Genomic DNA, 19,696 nt, shown 5'->3' on the forward strand with positions numbered 1-19,696 from the left:
AATTGAACCAGTGACCTCTTGGTTCTTGGGTCAACGCTCAAAAACTGAGCAAGACCGACTGGGTTCAGAAATGTAACCTTTAGCCAGTAAACCTGGAATTACCTGGTCAGCACTAGTGAGATAATCTGTGATAGGCTCCCTCCATTCCCCTTAGGAGGGGACATTGCCTGAAACAATGCATTTCATGTTCATAATGTCCTTTTTCTGACCCCTTTCTGTCTTTGAAAACCTTCCATTTTGTACAGCCCTTTGGAGTTCCTTTCTATTTGCTCTATTCATGATTCCATAAAGCCAATTAAATCTTCAAATTTACTCAGAAGAATTTTTGTATTTTAACACTAGAATATAAACTCTGGGAAAGCTGGGAGTTTGTCTTTTCTGTTCATCTCTAGTGTTCACAACTCCTAGCATAGCACCTTGCACACTTTAGGTACATAGTAAACCTTAATTTCTATAAGCCTGGGAAATAGGTATTGTTACTATTTTTCAAATGAGTCTTAAAGAAATGGCTTAAAGTTGCATTGCTTTAAGTGTTCCCACCAGGATTCATATTTAGATTTTCCCCTCTCTCAGTGCCACCCTGATTTGAGTGACCCAGAGTGTATTAAAGACCCAGTGTCATTAAATTCATTCAAACAGACACCTTGCTTATGACTCAACCTGACTTCTTGCTATACTGGTTCCAATGCACATTGCATTCAAAGAATAATGCTGAAAGGGCTAAATGCAAATTGAAGAAAAGCATGACAAGTAGCATATGTACTGGTGGCCACTTAAGCAACTATGTTTAAGAGTCAAAGCTGCCAGAGTGCCTTGATTATGTAAATTGACTGATGAATGTCCTGGTCATTCATTGTGAATTGCCTCCTTTTGGGGAATGCCCAAGGCTGTTTAAGGTAATCAATAAATACATTTCCATCAACTGGTGAATGAACAAGATGTAGTATGTCCATAAAATGTAATATCATCCTATATAATAAAACCCTAATATGCAAATCGACCGAACAGTGGGACAACCAGCGGAATGACCAGTTGCTATGACATGCACTGACCACCAGGGGGCAGACACTCAACACAGGAGAGGGAGGTGACCAGCGGTGGCGATTGGGGGGCGGGGCTGGCCAGTAGGCGGTGCCAGGCCACCAGCCAAGGTGGGTGCCAGTAGGGGCCCCTGGATCGCCCTGCCTGCAGGTTGCCCCACAGATTGGCCCTGATCATCGGCCAGGCCTAGGGACCCTACCCTATATATTGGGAACAGTCTCTTAGATTTAAAAATTAAGACCTGGCAAGGCTACTCTAAAAATGAAAAAACAGGATGATGCAGCAATGACATGCATGGACTCTGGCTTGCACATTTTGTGGTCAGCCCTGATTCTGACACTTATAACTGTGACAAGGCCAATTACTTAATTTCTCTCTGCTTCAGTTTTTCCAACCATAAGATGGGGAAAATAGTACTACCTCGGAAGGATCATGTTATGTACTACTTTTTATACTCAGGGCAAAAAAATGTAGCTGCCCATACAACAGCAAGATACCTTTCACCTGTATGAACAGTATGGTCACTGGTGCATGCAGTGTCCCGGATTGCAAGAGGGATGTCCGATTGCCGGTTTAGGCCCTGTTGGACATCCCCCAAGGATGCCACTGGGCTAAGGACCCCCTGCCCCCAGTGCACAGATTTTGTGCACCGGGCCTCTAGTTCAACTATAAAAGGAATAAGGTACTGATACATGCTACAATATGGATGAACCTTAAAAATATTATGCCCAGTGAAAGAAGCCCTAAAGGCCACATATTGAGGGATTCCATTTATATGAAACATCCTGAAAAGGCAGGTCCATAGAGACAGAAAACAGATTCGTGGGTGCCAGGGGCTGGGTGAAGTGACTGCCAGGGAGTGGGTGGATATTTCCTTTTAGGGTGATGAAAATGTCCTGGGACCAAGCAGTGGTGATGATTGCACAACATTGTGAAAGTACTAAAAGCCACTGGATTGTATACTTTAAATGGTTAGAATGGTAAATTTTACGCTGTGTATTTTACCACCATTTAAAAAAAACCCCAATGAATTAGAAAATAGTAAATGATAGCTATACTTCTCAGTTAGTTTTTGAACAAAATACCCATAACTCTGACAAGCTTAATAAAAAAAGGGTGTAACACAAATGTACTAAATAAAAAGAATTATGATATGCATGTTTTTAAAAAGACACATAATATTGAAAACCTTTACCTTCTCATAAGAAGAAAAAAGGAAAGAGTGGAATGTGTCTACTATAGCCCAGCCTGACTGCAGTTTGATGAGAAATGTCTGTGGGCCGCCGGTGCTGGCCATGACCCAGGGGGCACGGAGTGCTCCGCGTGCAAGAGCCGTTAGCTGTGTCTGAGGAATCTGCTCCTGCCTCTTTCTTTAGGACATAAAAGCAAATGACACATTAACACTGGCTCCTGGAGACATACACAAACACTTCTTGCAGGCTGGCTCCTGCGCAGCTGCTCTCCTTCTGAGCCTGCATCGCCTCCGTAGCTGCCTCAGCATTCATTTGGACAGGAGTGTAGAAAGTGTTTCATTCCACCATATTGCCTTTGCAAAAGTTGGGGTGGTTCCACAATAAATGGACTCAAGAATACAAAGCCCAACTAGTAGAAAACTGGGTGGTTGGAGAAGTTCCAAACAGTCTTTTAAGGCACTGATGTCGCACCAAGTGGCTTTGCTCACTGGACCTGCTTCCAGCCCAGGTACTGCCTCCCTGCCTTGGTCAAATGCTCTTTTTACCACCTCCTCACATAGCTGCTCCTACTCTTCTCCCACCGAACCACCTCTCCTGCCTTCATATTTAAATTCTACCCTAGCTGGTTTGGCTCAGTCGGGCTGCATACTGAGGGGTCCCAGGTTTGATTCCCGTCAAGGGCATATACCTGGGCGTGCAGGAGGCAGCCGATCAGTGATTCTCTCATCATTGATGTTTCTCTCTCTCTCCCTCTTCTAATAAATAACAATATATTTTTTAAAAATCCTGCTCTTCCTTCGAGGTCCGACTCAAGCCCTTTAACTTAGGATTTACATATCCCTCCCCTCCTTTTCTCCCCATTTTGTTTTGTGCCTGGGAAGTCCATCTCCCCCACTTAGATAGCAAGTTCTCTCTGATGACCAGAACCTCTCCTTGTAACTGAGAGTTCCCCACAGCTGTGAGCAGCTTTGCTGTCTTCCATGCACTTTCCCCCTCTATTCTCCCAGCTCCTTGGTTTTCCTTTGCTGGGCTAATCTGTCTGCAATAGGCTCAGGCAGATGTGAATTAAAGCAGATCCAGGAGACTCATCAGTCTTGGGGCTTCCGCAAGAGCTACTGGTAAGAGACCCTCTTTCTCTAGGAGTTGCTAAACTGACAGGAGCCACTGGGGATGATCACTGCCAACTCCTGTCTAAGAATATAGTCACACAGGAGAGCAGAGCCAGGAGACAGGCAGAGTCCTGATGGCTTTCTTCAAGGCTCTGGATTGTAACTGCCCTTGACCCCAAAGCCTTTTCAGTTATGAGTATTGACAACCCTCCTGGCTGCTAGCGGTTGCTTCCAGCTGAAAGGATGTTATTGTACCTCCCAGCATTTACCCTGGCACAAGGTAGGCACACACAGAAATTGTCAACATGTTGACAGTTTGTTTGCAGTTCCACCTAGAGTGGTTAAGTGAAATATTTATTTTTTAGATTAAAACATTGTCATTGTGGTAAAATACATTTACCATTTAATCATATGGTCGTGCAACCATCACCACTATCCATTTCCAGAACTTTTCATCATCCTAAACAGAAATCTATACCCAATTAAACACCAACTTCCATTCTTCCCTCTTCCCACATCATGGTCACCATCATTTTGCTTTTTTTAAATCTATGAATTTGACTATTCTAGGTTCCACACCATGGGCCAAAAGTAGGCTTACAGTTGAGTAAGCAAAACATTTATTGTATTATTTATGAATTATTGTATTATTTTTCATATGACTAACTGTAAACCTATTTTTGCCTCACCCTGTATAAGTGGAATCTTACAATATTTGTTATTTTTGTGAATGGCCTATTTTACATAGCATAATGTTCTCAAGGTTCACCCATGTTGTAGTATGAGTTAGACTCTCCTTCCTTTCTAAGGCTGAATAATATTCCACTGTATGTGTAGACCACATTTTATTTATCCATTCACCCATCAATGGACACGGGGGTTGATTCCACTCTGTTGTAAACAATGCTTCTATGAACATGGGTGTACAAATATGTGTTCAAGTCCTAGCTTTTAATTCCTCTGGGCCTATAGCCCAGAAGTGGAATTGCTGGATCATATGAAAATACTGTTTAACTTTTTAAGGAATCATCCCACTGTTTTCCAGAGCAGCTGCACCATTCTACATCCCCACCACCAGTGCACCAAGGTTCCACGGAGTCTACATCCGTATGAGTAGTTGTTGCTTTCCATTTTTTTTGAAAATATTTAATGATGGAACTGTGCTAATGCTAAGAATAGAACTTATTCTAAGAGTTCTATTCTGTGTGGATAAGAAGAGAATTGTTGCGTTCATGAAACATTAAAGCCAGAAGATCTAGCCTAAAATAGTCCTTCGTGTGTTCTGGGCAGCATGTCACTTTTATAGACTTCTACTCTCTCAAATCCATCTCAGCACCAGGTTGGAAACGTCTGTTCAGGAGTCACTGGCCACTCCTGCTTTCCCATTGAGGGGAGAGGGACAGAGGCTGGCCCATTCTGACTTGTGGGTAGCCAGTGTCCTCACCACCCCCAACCCCACATCCACCCCTTTTGGCTTTTTCAACAAGAATGAAGTTGCCTTTTTATCTGCTTCAGGAGGCTCTTACAATCCGGTGAAACTACACCACCACGCACTCAGCGTATTCCAATAGACGCCGCGTTAGCAGCGGCTGCCTTTTCCCATGAGCTCCCCTGTCCCGCGATCCCCCGTTTACGGCACCTCTCCTCTTGATCCCTGAGGAGAGACAGAGGGCGTGTGAGACACCAGGTCTGCAACAGGCTGCCATCATGTCAAGGCTTTATTTCTATTTCATCATTGTCTCGTACAGACTCCGAGCCACCGTCCTTTGTTCCAATCCGGTGTCCTCATGTGTAATATTTTTCCCGTAAACAGAAAATTTTGAGTAAACACTGCGTATTGTCAGTTCATCTTTTAACAATAATTTAAAAAAGCCACGAATGTTGTATCATCGATGCAAGAAGACAACGAAAGTACAGTACGAGGGAACTCACAATGTGCACAACGGGACGACTCACTCGGGCGATGGCGAGCCCACAGCAGCAGTATGTACATGCACCCCAGCGCCTCGAACCTGAAGACGTGCAAGTCGATAGAATATGTGGATTATACAAAGAATTTGGTGAGCCCCGCTGAGGACTCGGTGCCCTTTTCCTAAACGCTGACATGTGCTCCCTCCAGCATATAGGGCATCTGTCTTGACTATTGGCTTCCTGACTTTTTCACTACAAAAAGTTCATTTTATCAGACGGTCTGAAGTTTTCAAAAATTCTTAAAAATCAAAAACACTGAGAAAAGAAAATTAACTTAAAACACTCTAATTCAACGTGGAAATAAAGCAACCCAAAATGTAACAGTGCAAATTTAACAGAGAGGCAGTCAGTCTTAGAGCAAGGGTGTTCAGGATCTTGTAAAATGTACATCTTTAAAACGTTTATTTTTTAAAATTTATTTATATCTTATGTACCCTTTTTTAATATACTGTGTGTAAAAAAGATGGAGACAAAAATAGTTTTCTGAGCTATGAAAAAAATTAAGTTATTACAGGCACATTTACTGTTTCGTTCTAGAAACATCTCAGGTCAGAGGTTGAACAATCAGCAGCTGTGTGTTTTTTTTAAACACGTTCTTTGACCTTGGGAAAACGAGATCTCTCCTTTTGGGCAGAGTTTGGTGGATGATGATGGTGTGGTTATGCAAATTACAGTGAATTATTCTGTGATAATCCATGCAAACTTGCATCCGTCACTGGTGCAGCTTCTCCCCGGGCGGCTCCTCCTCCCTGAACTCCTCCAAGGAGGTCGGGTCTCCGAGCGATGGAGCCGTAGAGGCAGTGGGGGAATGTGGGGCCCAGCGGGATGGAGGGCGGCGGTTTGCTGGTCTCTCGGGCCTGGAGAAGCAGGATTCTAGGGATGGAGCTAGAGCAGAACAAGGTAGTTCCTTCAAAGCCAGAAAGAGAAAGACAGGGTTACTCAGACAGACAGTGTCTCCGGGGGTGGGAGGGATTTCCCCCAAATACACTTCTCGACAGACTCAATGCAACAGACCAAGGGCAACTTCTGCATGCTAAATTATACTTTGCTCATGGAGAATGACTTAAAATGGTAAGGAAAGACCTCAACAGGAATGATCAGTGATGACAGTAATGGGAAGACATCGAGTGAGGATAAAACATGGCAAAGCCTTGAGATGGGTGTGTTTACAGAGCACCATCAGAACTGGGCTGGCACCTATGAAGGGCGGGAAAGCCACAGGCCACATGTGGTCTACCCCAGCCACGTGGTCGGTCTGATCCAGCTGATCCCATCACTCTGGTCCTCCTGAGTGATCTACTTAGTGACAATGACGGTCCTAAGAGGACAGCCTCTCTTGATTTCATCAGCTGTATTAGGAATGAGACTCACCTCAAAACAAGCTCTGCTACTGTTTATCCCAAATTGACTGGCAGTGGGTGAAACACACTCCCACAACATGAAAAAATGCTGCAGGCAAAAATTTTAATTTAGGTCTAGTTTTCTTTAATGACTCCTCCTTGCAGCAGCATTTTAAGAAAGGGGAGTCAGAGTGTGCTCGTGCTCTTGTGTTGCGGGCATCCCACACCTTCTGAGAACAGTTAATGCCAGACACCCTCCATCATGGTGCACATCACCTGGAATACTTCTTCTCAGGGCTTGGTCTCCAGGACAGGAAACAAGGACACCACACTGGGAATTTGCTGGCACAGAGACATGTGCAAAGCTGTGGCAGGAAGATACGGGGAGCTCTTCAGGGTGGGACCCATCTGCCCAAATGACACTCAGACAACAGAAAGCTGAGATGGTAAACCACTGCAATGCCGATGACACAGAGCAAAGACCCTCCGAGCCAGCCAGGAGGTAAGTCAGAGGATTTAAAGAGAGGTGACAAGCAACTGCAGAGGTCAGAATGAGGAAGAGGTAGTCAGCAGCGCAGGCGAGCGACACAGAGAAGAGTCAGCGGCTGTGTTGAAGGACGATGTGACGAAAACCAGGTGACAAGGAAGAGGATGGAAGGCAGACAGGGGAGTGATGGAGTGAGGAGGCTGCCTCCCCGTGGGGCCCGCAGAGAAGGAGCACTAACATGGAGACTGCTTGTTGCCGGTCCCTGCCTCTTCTGTGGTTGGCGCTTTCTATGACAATCGGGAGGCCCCAGTCAGCAAAGCACATATGCTAATGAGAACCATGACAACCTGAGGTGCCTGCCTGTGAACACACCGTGGGCCCCGAGATAGCTGGAATGCGAACTTACGCGGGGGTGAGCTGTGTCCTTATCTCACCTCAGCCCAGGGCATGAGGGGGCGCATGGTTCGGGAAATCTGCTACTGTCTTGTGTCCTCTGGTGTCACTGCTCCTGGTGTTGTAAGGGTTGTGTGTGCTTGTGCTAGTATGAGTGTGTTGTGTGCAAGTGTGTGTGCTGGTGGGGCTGCTGCTAGAGTAGTGGTTCTCAACCTTCCTCATGCTGCGACCCTTTAATACAGTTCCTCATGTTGTGGTGACCCCCAATTTCATTGTTACAAATTGAACATAATTAAAGCACAGTGATTAATCACAAAAACAATATGTAATTATATATGTGTTTTCCGATGGTCTTAGGTGACCCCTGTGAAAGAGTCGTTCGACCCCCAAAGGGGTCGCGACCCACAGGTTGAGAACCGCTGTGCTAGAGGGTTATTGGACACATTGCAGCCAGTTCCCACCTGGACGGTGTGGGACGAGAATGCACTTCCCATTCGTGTTGTGCCACCTCTTCACCAGCACCTGTATGGGGGCCCCCACAGGAAGCGATGGCGGGTGGCCATCCCAGCACACATAAGCACACTACACTGTCCTTTCCCGACAGGCCTCGCCGTGGGCTCTGTGGGCCTCTGGCGCTTGGAGCACTTTAGTCTTGGAGAAACAACTGTACTTTGGCCCTGAGCACTTTGGCGTGAGGTCAGTGAATGAGCTAATGATGTCCTTAATGACACACAAGACTCCTGTTTTCTCATGTGCCTTGACTTGGGCTCTGGAGTCAATTCTGAGAATATTTTTTGGAGCAGGGGTGACTTTGCTGTTTATTCAATCAACAAATACTTATTGAGCACTTTCTAGGTCACCTGGAAGGACAAGATGTATTTGCTTTTATTCCTTCTGGTGCGGTTGTTGCAAAAGAAGCCTCATTGCATTATGGTCGCACCTGATATAGCATATGGCAATAACTTGTGCCACCAAATACCGGTAGCAGGTCCAGCAGATTCCCCACAGGCTAGAACTCTGTCAGAGACAGTCCCCTCTCCGAAAGCATACTGGCTGCAAACTGCACAGGGAGCAGAAACCTAGGCGGGGTCTCTATAACCGGGGAGCCTTTCTTTGCACCAAGCAGTCAACCCTTGGCAAAAGGGATTGTACAGGCCATCAGTCTGTCCCTCCAGACAGACCCAGAGTCAGTGGGGCGGCTGCCTCTACGAAGCAGATCTACCTGGGATGATTCCACTTGTTTCTGAGTGTCTGGCGCCAACCCCGAGTTACACCAATGCCCCCTCCAGACAGTTTGGGAAGAAGGACAAAAGCACTTACGGCATGAGGCAGGCAGGGCTAGAGTCCCCAGGGGGCAGTTAGTAAGACAGTTTGGTTCTGGACAGAACAGACAGAGAAAGAAAAGAAAAGCAAATAGGTTGAAAAGTATTTTTTTAAAAAAGAAGAACAGTAAAGGTTTTACATCAACAAGCCAGGTGCCAGCTCCAGGGACAGCTACCAGGAGAAGCAGGAAGTCCCCAAAAGTGGCATGGCATTCCTGGGCACACAGACCTCTCCTCGGCCTTGTCCGAAGGGAGGGATGGCCTCCCTGTGGAACAGCCACAGGCCTCTCCCTCCTGATTTCTAGTCTTCCCTGAGTTGCCCTTTGGCGTAACACTTCAACCATCCTTCGGCACAGAGAGATGGAAGTCACATGACTCTTGTATTTGAAAGGAGGCATAGAACAGCCAGTTTGTCACAATGATGCAGCGACCGCTGCTCACACTAAAACTCTCCTCCCGTTTTACACTTAGGTATGGGAGAGAAGAATAGATCTGCATTTCCAGATTATTTCCATTCTCTTCACGCCAGGACCCCTCCTCACAGCTTCTCTGCATCGCGGCATGGGTGTTAGGGCTTCAAGAGAAAAGAGTAAGCAGGGTGTGGGTGGGAGAGGGAGGTCCTGCTGTGTGGGTCCCAGCCAGGACCCCTATGTCCCCATCTCTCTGTAACCACCCAGGGAGAGCCCCGGCAGGCCACGCACAGCAGGATGGCAACTCAGAATCACTGGAGATTTTGAAATGAAAACCCAGAACCACCACAAAATTTATGGAGTGACAAGAAGGGCTCTCCATTGGGTCTAATATATAGTAGTCAATTCAGACAAGAAGTAATTCCACTGGAATCTAGAACAAGTAAAATTGCAACAACAACAAAGGAAAATGAGTCCAGGACATTGAAACGGTGCCGGGGAGTGCTCCAGTCAGGCTCTGACCCCGAAACTCTGCTGTGCTCCCGTCAAACGGCTGGTCATCTCTAAGGTGGTGAGCACACCTAGTGAGAAGGAAGTCTTGACAGTGAGCCAAAGGGCTGGGCATAGCTTTGTATCGGTAAAACCATTTTCACACCCGAGTACTATGATTCAGTCATTAAACCATTCTTCATATCATCATAGATTGTTTTTTAACTCAAAGAATTTTTTTGGTTCCTAAAAATTAATTTCTATTTAGTTTCAAATATAAATGGACATTCCAGACACAGCCAGTTAATGCTTTGGGACAAAGCCCTGATTTCAGCTGATGCCTTCCGGGCCCTGAGGAGGCAGGAATTCACACAAACCCTCCGCAGCAGTGCGCGACTTACCTGAGGGCCCCGAAGGATGGGGTGACACCATCTGAGAACACTCAGCCACGGTATGTGTTCTTCTCAGAGCCTGCACACTACTGTATCACAAAGACTTGCATCTTCGGAACATGTGGGCCATGGACCATCAAGGTCAGGTTGAACCATATGGCATTGCCATTTCAGTAGGTCACTGGCATGGTTTAACCCATTTGAGATTTAAACTCTATATACTGAGTTAAATACCACTTGATGGATGAGACTGGGAAGCTGACCATCATTGTTTCCCTGTGAAATGTGGGGCAGAACGTAGAAATACACATTTCTTCTTACTCATGAGGCCCGGGCCATGGCGGTGGGAAAGAAGCGGGTGGCTCAAGGAGCGAGTTTCTCTTCTTCCTGCCGACCCTTGCCATCCACTGGGCTGCCCAGCCTGGAGAATGCCTGGGGGTGGGTGTCTGGATCCCAGTGGGGTGGAGTGTGTCTATATGGGCTACTGGTGGGTCAGGGCTCACACTCAAGTCTACACAGGGATCACTCCCAAACAGTGACTGACCAAGTGTCGTCAGCAATGGGAGGCAGGCATCACCACTTCTGTCACCCCCAGCATTGTCATCGGGCTTTGTTTTATTTTGCTCATTCTGGAAGTGGAAATGGGGATTGCTTTTTAAGGTGGCATGGGACGAGTATACCATGTGTGGATAGGCATCAGAACAGAATTCAAGGTTGACTGATTTGAGGATATTGTTAACAGGGACATAATAATAATTACATGACAATGTGATAGTATGTGTATTCATCCTATATAATAAAAAGGTAACATGCAAATTGACCATCACATCCTTGCAAAGATGGCTACCCCCATGTGGTCAAAGATGGCCACCCCCATGTGGTCACAAGATGGCCTGCAGGGGAAGGCAGTTAGGGGCAACTGGGCCGGTAGGGGAGGGCAGTTGGGGGTGACCAGGCCTGCAGAGGAGGGCAGTTGTGGGGGGCAGGCCTGCAGGGGAGGGCAGTTGGGGGGGACCAGGCCAGCAGGGGAGGGCAGTTAGGGGTGACCTAGCTGGCAGGGGAGGGCAATTGGGGGTGACTGGGCTGGCAGGGGAGGGCAGTTAGGGGCGACTGGGCTGGCAGGGGAGGGCAGTTGGGGGTGATCGGCTGGCAGGAGAAGGCAGTTGAGGGCAACCGGGCTAGCAGAGGAGCAGTTAGGCGTAGATCTGGCTGGCAGGGGATTGGTTAGGAGGTGATCAGGCTGGCAGGCAGAAGCAGTTAGGGGCAATCAGGCAGGCAGGCAGGCAGGCAGGCAAACGGTTGGGAGCCAGCAGTCCTGGATTGTGAGAGGGATGTCTGATTGCCGGTTTAGGCCCGACATCCCCTGAGGGGTCCCAAATTGGAGAGGGTGCAGGCTGGGCTAAGGGACACTCTCCCCAATCCCCCAGTGCACGAATTTCATGCACTGGGCCTCTAATATAATGATAATGTGATAATAGGTGATGTGTCAGAGGATAATCGCACTGCATGAAGGTAGGGTTTGGATTGTGTGTGTTGCCTCGCCTGGGTTATTACTGGGGGGCTTTATGGACACAGAGAGTAATGTGTGAGATGGAAGGCTACAGCTTTGCACTGAAGCCCACACTTGAGTCCAGCTGCTGTAGCTCCTTGTGAGAAGTTCTAGAATCCACACTCTCAAACCCTCCCCGGCACACCACTCATGCTGTCACATAGAAAGACCTGGAGCATACAGAAAGCCCTGACACAACTCCCATACTTTACACACTGACATTCCTAGGACACAAATTTTTACCCCCCAAAATGGCACATTATGACCCCAAGTGAAACGCTCAGATAAACAAATGAGCAGCCATCACTTAGACCAGAGAAGAGAACCTGAATCACTTTTAAAAAGTAGCTCAGAGTTCATGTTTCTGCCTATTCCATTCTCCCATAAACCAGGTGTCTCCCCAGCTCACAAGAACCTATTATGGGCCAGGATTCTTAAAATCAAATGACCTAGTACAATCCCAGGTTCAAACTTGTTTTCCCAGCATTTGAGTGGAAGAGCTGGTAGGGTGAGGGTGTGGAATACTCAGCTTTCATTACCTCGATGGACCCTGGTTCGGCTTTGACTGTCTCTCCCACGAGGCTGTCACTGTTAAGACTTGGGAGGCCTTGGGGTGCCTGCCTCCTCTCCTCCTTTAAGGCGTGCTCCAGTAGCTTCTTATGAAGGATCCGGGCTACACTCTCGGTGAACGTGTAGCCAGGGGGAGCGGATAAGTCCTGCCTCACAGGCGTGCCCTCTCCCCCTTCCTCCCTACAGGTCTCTGAGCCAACCCCGATGGGGCTGGGTGACCGTCCCCGGGAACTGGGGCTGGTGTCCTGGCCTGGGCCCAGCTCCAGCTGCGGTTCTGCTGAGCGAGACCGACCCCCAGCCCGCATCCCCTTCTGGAAGGGGTCCTGCACCACGGGGCTGTGGTCAATGATGTTGAAGAGACTGGAGAGGCCGTCGTTGATGGCGGTGTGCACGGGGCTCTCCCGTGTGGTGGTGGAGCGGGCCCAGGCCGACTCACTGCACCCCTTCTGGGCCAGCCCTGGCGAGGTCCTGTTATTTGGCTGGTCAGCTTTGGGGAGGGGCTTCCTCTGCAGCTTGGGAGACCCATACTTGGGGGAGCAGCATGTCCGTTCGAACTTGGCCTGCACCTTCTCGATGGCGGGGGCCACCTGCCTGCTCCTAAGGCCACGGGACGGAGACGATGCGGGCGTGGCACCCCCCCCTGCCTTTGGTGTGAGACACTTGTGGGGGCTGCTGGTGACGGCGCTGCTGCGCAGGGCTTCGGTCTGCAGGCCGACGCTGATGGTCTGCACGGTCTGCGTCCCAGTGGTCTGGGACCCATTGGTCTGGCAGGCCATGTCCTTGACCAGGGGCTCGGGGGAATTAGAGCAGATGGCATTCCTGACAGAGAAGGCCACCTCCTTCATGTCGTCACTCATGTTCTTGGATATCCCCAGGCTGTGCAGTGGGGAGGCGAAGCCCAGGGAGGGGCAGAGGGTGCCATCCAGGGGGCGCAGGCCTCCCTCTCCATAGTCTCGGGGTTGCCTGGGAGGGGCACAAGGCCACCTGCTAAACATGTGTTCTGAGGGGCCCCCCTTAGTGTCTCCTGGGCCCCCTCGGGCTCTGCTTGTAGCAAACGGACCCTCGGGCTCCGGGTGGCCCGAGCTCTCACCGCCGGCCACCACGATGCTGTCTATCCTGCGGACGGCAGGCGGGCTGTGCAGCACCCGCACCCCGGACGGCTCGGTGCGGACGTGGCTCCGCAGGGGCTGCTTCTGGCAGTGCTCGGGGCTGGTCATAGTGTCCGTGGTCATGGTGACGCTCGTGGTGAGGTACCAGGATGAGTCAGGGAAAGGCTCCACACTGGCCTCGCCCCCAGCCCGCCCCACCTCGGTCCTGCCTGCCCAGGGGTCTGGAGGCCTCTCGTCCCAGCTCTTGCTGTTGAACTCCTCGATGTACTTCAGATCATCAGGGGACAGGGGGGGAGTGATGTCCTCTTTGCTACTGGCCGCGGGCAGGCCTTTCTCCGGCAGGAAGGGAGAGACGTCCATCAGGCGCTGGAACTCAGACATGGAGGACACGGACACCGCCCTGGGAGAAGGAGTGGGAGAGGAGACAGTGTCAGCTGCCTGCCAGCCCGGGTGCCTGCCAACCTGCATGGCACGTGCCAGTCGCTACCATAACTATGAGATGGCTTTCCAGCTGCTTGATGCTCTCCACCCCTGAGCTGACCCTGTGGATGTTCAATGGGCTTTTTATGGCTCTGGAATTGTTCCAGGACCTGTGTCTGGGTCAGAATGCAACACAGCCAACCCTCAAACACTGGGAAGGAGTGGAAGGTGGGGCTCTCAGGCAGGCATAGCTAAGGTCCAAGCCACCTTGGATGCTTCACTTCAGCCTACGGTGCCCCACAGGAGGAAGGGACACCTGGCTGTGGCCTGGAGTCTCCATCTACTGACCAGAGCCTTCCGTCCCCACTGTACTGGGAGCTTCCCGAGTGCCGAGCATTATGGCAGGTGCTCATGCTACAGACACGGACTGCCATAGTCCCGATCCAGAACCAGCTAATGGTTTGGGGTGGGGGTGGGGGAGCTACCACAACAAAATAACTATCATCTGAAGTCTTTTTCATCCATTGGCCTCATCCTCTATTGACTTGAAGTACTAACCATCTCCAAAGGCCAAGTGGAAGATGTAGAAGATAGGAAATTAGAAGATGGAACTAGGCCAGTGATGGCAAACCTATGACACGTGTGTCAGAGGTGACACGCGAACTCATTTTTTTGGTTGATTTTTCTTTGTTAAATGGCATTTAAATATATAAAATAAATATCAAAAATATAAGTCTTTGTTTTACTATGGTTGCAAATATCAAAAAATTTCTGTATGTGACACGGCACCAGAGTTAAGTTAGGGTTTTTCAAAATGCTGACACGCCGAGCTCAAAAGGTTCGCCATCACTGATCTAGGCCAACAAGTAAACTTCCAAATATGTTTTCAAATGAAATTTACACCTGGCCCTGCCCAAATCCACCAACGGGGCTCGGCTCCCCTCTCCCCTCTCTGCTCCCTGCTTTACAGTCAGGCCTTCTCTTTGTTCCTGCTCCTCCTGTATTTCTGGACATGAGGAAGACACTCCACATGCACACAATGGAAGGTGAAGACAGGTGAGCTAAAGCAGCAGCCAGTTTGGGGTAAGTTCCTGCCCGACAGATGTGGTTTTAGCTGTAGATTCCTCAATGTATTAGCACTTTAATTCAATATATTTCTACTTGACAGGAATTTACTGACTTCCCCCTGTAGGCCGGGTGCTGGAGATCTGACATGCTAGGTCGGGGTATGCCGGTGCATTCAGGCAGCTTGTCAGCTCTCCCAGGGCAAAGAAGTAGTGGCCAGGAAGGAAGCCTGGGGCTGGCCATGCCTGTTGGCGCAGGCCCTGGACCCTCGGGCCTGGGATCCCTCTGGATGGGTGCCAGGGAGGTGAGGTGTATGCACACTCATGGTCTCTGCAACTAGACCACTTCCCCATAGGACACCAATACCCACCTACCTCCAAACTGAGGCTTGAATACATAAGTGACTTTCTATGCCCAGCCCAGGCCCTGCCGAGGGGGTCTCACATGAAGTCCATGGGCCTCTCCACTCTAGGATTGATTAATGATGGTGAGGCCAGAAATGGGGTCCGTGTGCCACCTGGACTGGCCCACAGAGCCAGCAAAGCTCCCAGTGGCTCTGCCCTCACCCCGGGGTACATGCTCTTGTGGTGGTCACCGTGGGGTAAGGGTCTAGGTGACAAATGCCACCGTTAGGCTTTCCATCTTATTATTTCTCACTGAAGGCAAAGTCAGTGATATTTCTATATTAGAAATAACCTACAAACTGTCCAATGCCCTCTGAATAACAGGAAGCTGGTGATAACCAGTGCTGGACATAAATGTGTACCTCTATTTGTTACTAGGTCTTAAGCTTTCCTGCGAGCATGATTTCCCTCTTCTTGTCTCCGGTCGTGTCAGGAAGTGGCTGAATTAACACTGAGCTTCAGAATGCTGGGGGCTGGAGTCACCCTTGGATGTGGCTCATCTAACCCCCACGCCTGCCCACAGAGGAACCACTCAGAGTTGATTCAGTGGCACCTGTGTGGGGACCTGGCCTTCAGGGCTTGGATGGATGGATGTGGAACAGAGACCAGGTAGATAAAGGAAAGGCATCAACCTCAGCAGCATCCGAAGTGAAACAGAACAATAACTACAAAAACCAGGATGCATCTGAAACACGTTGCATAGAAAATCACTGGCATAGTATAAGGTCTCCTAGCCTAGCAAGAGGGAGTTTTCCAGATTTTAAATTAGAAGAGAGGAGTTTCCATGGGCTTTTCAAAAACTATTTACCACAATCATTCCCTAATATACACAATACACAACTATAACGACAAAGTTCTTACCCTAAAGCTAATAAGCAAACACAGCAGGTCTCTGGCCTTTTTGTTGTTAACAATAAAAAAAAAAAATACATTTATTACATTAAAAATAATAAAGCAACTACTCATTCAGAAGTCTTATTTTAAGTCATTTTGAAGAGCGTATTGTAATAGACCGCAGTGACAGGTGGAATTTCCAGACAAGGGGATTTTATTTCAGTCGTCTACTATTGTTTCCCTCGATCTTACTTACCTTTGAAGATTTCCCTTGTGATTTTCTTCTTCCTGTAAAGAAGAAATAAGTTCATCTGAATCAGTTAATGTTGGTTGCTAGGCGCTCTCAGGGTGCTATGGGATTTGTTCTGCTCTCCTGCCCTAGGACAACAGCATTGAAAATGCACATGGAGCCAGTGTTGGTCGGGAGCGTTACTGCCACCAGCCCTTCAAGGTTCGATAATAAAACCACAATCCACAGTGTGGTGAGGGGCTGGAGCTTCTGCAGTCCAGGGAGGAGACCACATGAGTAAGCAAAACTGGCCATGATTTTTGTATAAACAGTGTCATGGAGAAAGTGGCCCTCCTGGCTTTCTCAGAGGACTTCCCTGAGCACATGACTTTCCAACCTCGCTTTGTAATGACCCAGATACGTCTGCATGCGTGCGTTCATGCGTGTGTGTGAGTGTGTGTGAGTGTGTGTGTGTGTGTGTGTGAGAGAGAGAGAGAGAGAGAGAGAGAGAGAGAGAGAGAGAGAGAAAGAGAGAGAGAGAGAGAGAAGTGGGAGAAGATGAGGATGACAGAATGAGTTAGAAGATGGATGTCCCTAACTGAAGTTGATGTGACATCCTTAGGCGTGAGTACTTCTTTAATTTTAAATTTCGCCATTTGGAATCAAAGACAAAGTTACAGTGACGTCTGCTTATGAAGAATGATAGCTGCGCTGGTAGAGGACAACACGAACACAGGTGGACTTGGGTGTTTTCGAGCAGACAGGGTCTGGAAGAAGGAGCCAGGAGCCTCGCACGCCCTGATAATGGAAGTTTATGCGTCGGCGTGGTCAACAGCCTGGTGCGCTTCCCCCCAGCGAGCACGGTCCGCAGTGCAGGTCAGTAAAGGATCCAGGCCCCTGCAGGGCTGGCACCAGGCCAGTCTCCTGACCCCGGCCGCCTTCTCACTGCTGAGAGCGTGGACCATGTGAGACTGCCAGCAGATCAGACAGGGTGGCAATACTGGCAATGTCACATCACCTGAGAATCTGTTGCGGGGGGTGCGGGGGGGCGGAGGGGGGGAGGTGCACCTGGCCTCACTGACATGTGACTGAGTATAATTTCCCCACATTTCAACAGCACTATTGACTGAACCCTTCTCAGTCCATTAAGTACCTGGGACAGGTTAAAAAGCAGGCAGAGCAACTGCTAAATGGACTCACAGGTAATGATTCCTAAAATCAATGTTTAAAACCCAGCTTTCAAAAGGGCTTAACCGGAAAACGCTAACGCTGTGCCGTGGAGATTTCAGCACAGAGCTTAGCTTGGCTACTTGCTTGTCTAGTCTGTGTAAGGTGTCTAAGTGCTGGGTGTCTTCCCTTTGTGTAAGGTCTTCAGGGGATGTCATTGTTTAGTGACATTTGCTACTCCCAAATGTCAGGTATTTTCTTTAAAGTTTGTTTTCCTGTTAATAAGTTTTCTATGATTTGAAATAAAGTTGAAGATCGACACGCCCCAGAAGAATGACCTATTCCCTCCTGTGTGTCTCATTGGACGTGCCCACTTGTGAAACCTTTCCGTGTACACAGGACATGAAACGTGAGACAAAGTGGCAAAATAAAGCTGGCCGCAGCACAAGCTAGGAGTTTGGGGTCAGGGCCACCCAGCAATGCTCTTGGCACTGTGAAGGTTTCATTTTTTAAGCCCTGGAGCCTGCCTGCCACGTGGCAGGGCTGCCCACCAACCCCTTGGTCCTGCAGTGGTTAACTGGACCCGAAAACCCAGGCCGACCTGAGGGAGGCAGTTCCGGAACTCCTTCTGGGGCCCGCGGGCCGGAGGCTCCTGTGGCTCATCTTCCAAAGCGTCCAAGTAGAGGTTCTCCCGGGCTGAGCACCTGTCCGATTCCTTCAGCTTAGAGAGCGGCCGGTCCTCAAAAGGGGTGGAGTCCGATTCTGTGCAGGGCCACATCCCTAGAGGTTGGGGCACGCGGGGGCTTCCCGGGGGAGCAAAAGGGCGGATGCTGCCTTCTTTTTGATCACAAAGGAAATTTCCACCTCTCTGGGGACTGTTTTCTTTCTGCAACTTGAAGGTTTAAAAATTAAAACATTAGCCTCACTTTTCTGTCTGTTGCTCTCCTAAGACCATGGTCTCACCACAATTTGGGATTACAGATGAGTCCATCTATAATTCCATAGCTCACATCTCAAAGACCAGGAGAAGAAAATGTTCTTAAAGTTCTGGCCTTGATTTCAAAACGTAACCAACCATCATTACAAATGCTTTTTTTAAAAAAAGATCACTATTTTTTTTTGGACAGAAAATCTGCATTAATCATATACAAGCCAACTCCTTCTGACAAGAATCTGTTATTGTACATAACTTTGAGTACTGTGCTCACAGGAAACAATACACTTATTTTTTAAAAATCGAACATTAAATGACATATTTAGAGCTCTTTTTTTAAAAAAAAATTACCTTCAGAACTTAAGGTATACTCAGTGGAAAACGATCAGCAAACTTCTGAAGGTGAATTTGGTTTTCCTAACTAGCATTTTCCTAATAATAACAGCATATTATTTCCAAATCATCTGGAACAGGTCTTATACATAATCTGAGAGATCAAACTGTTATAACCACTGGATGGTAAAGCACTTTACACTTTGCTTGAGAGGACTGAAATTTAGCTATAAAGGGAATTAAGCTCTGGTATGACTGAAAACAAACAACACAAGACAGATACGTTTGAGTCACACGTTTTGTGCCTGGCACAGGAAGCTCAAGGAGCAGTTGTGGGAACACACAGGACCACTTGGAGTTGGGAAGACCTACCTGAGTTGGAACCATTGGCTATCAGGTCTAAGGTGCCTACCTCTTCTCAGCTCCATCTCCTCATCTGTAAACAGGGATGGCAAACCTCCCTCCCAGGTCTAGGGGGACAACAGGGGAGAGCCCATTGTCGGTGAAACCACCCCTGACTTCCCTCAGGCCTGCCCTCAGGGGCTGGGCCCACAATGATCACCTTGCCTATTTACTGTGCAAGGACCAAGTGGAGGAAGCCAGGAAGGGCGCCAGGGTGAAACCACAGGACAGTCAGGGAAATACATGTAGGGCAGATGTTCTCACTCCTCTCCTCAAAGCCCCAGGAGAAGCTCTGGTGGGCGGTGTTCCTCTGCTCTACTGGCCTGAGCTTTCTGCACTGAGCTCTCCCCCCTGCCTCCACCAGATATGCACTGAAAGCACAGCCGAGCATGGAGGGTTCCCACCTACACACCCTTAATGGGGTCTTTGTTGAGTGAGGAGCTCAGCATGCTACAGGTTGGCTGCTTTTTTGAATAAGTAATTATCTGAATGACAAAAATGACTTGGGTTTGTCCTGAAGGGGTGGCAGAAGA

At 48.7% G+C, this 19,696-nt stretch overlaps 1 protein-coding gene across 5 annotated transcripts in view; it reads right to left on the minus strand.

The window, feature by feature from the left end:
• Positions 1–5,043: 5,043 nt before the first annotated feature.
• Positions 5,044–19,696, minus strand: part of MTCL1 (microtubule crosslinking factor 1) — a 118,697-nt gene continuing 104,044 nt past the window's right edge. For 3 of the 5 annotated variants that reach the window (XM_036322199.1, XM_036322202.1, XM_036322198.1), the window contains 4 exons: positions 18,096–18,386; positions 16,355–16,386; positions 12,236–13,775; positions 5,044–6,221 (listed from right to left, as the gene is read on the minus strand). In XM_036322199.1, the coding sequence (XP_036178092.1) occupies positions 6,027–6,221; positions 12,236–13,775; positions 16,355–16,386; positions 18,096–18,386 (2,058 nt within the window). In that variant the 3' untranslated portion in view covers positions 5,044–6,026. Of the gene's footprint in view, positions 6,222–8,854; positions 8,912–12,235; positions 13,776–16,354; positions 16,387–18,095; positions 18,387–19,696 lie in introns of all 5 variants that reach the window. The other 2 variants (XM_036322201.1, XM_036322200.1) reach the window with 1 other exon arrangement.

Source organism: Myotis myotis, unplaced genomic scaffold (genome assembly GCF_014108235.1).
Source record: "Myotis myotis isolate mMyoMyo1 unplaced genomic scaffold, mMyoMyo1.p scaffold_m19_p_9, whole genome shotgun sequence".
Lineage (NCBI taxonomy): Eukaryota > Metazoa > Chordata > Mammalia > Chiroptera > Vespertilionidae > Myotis > Myotis myotis.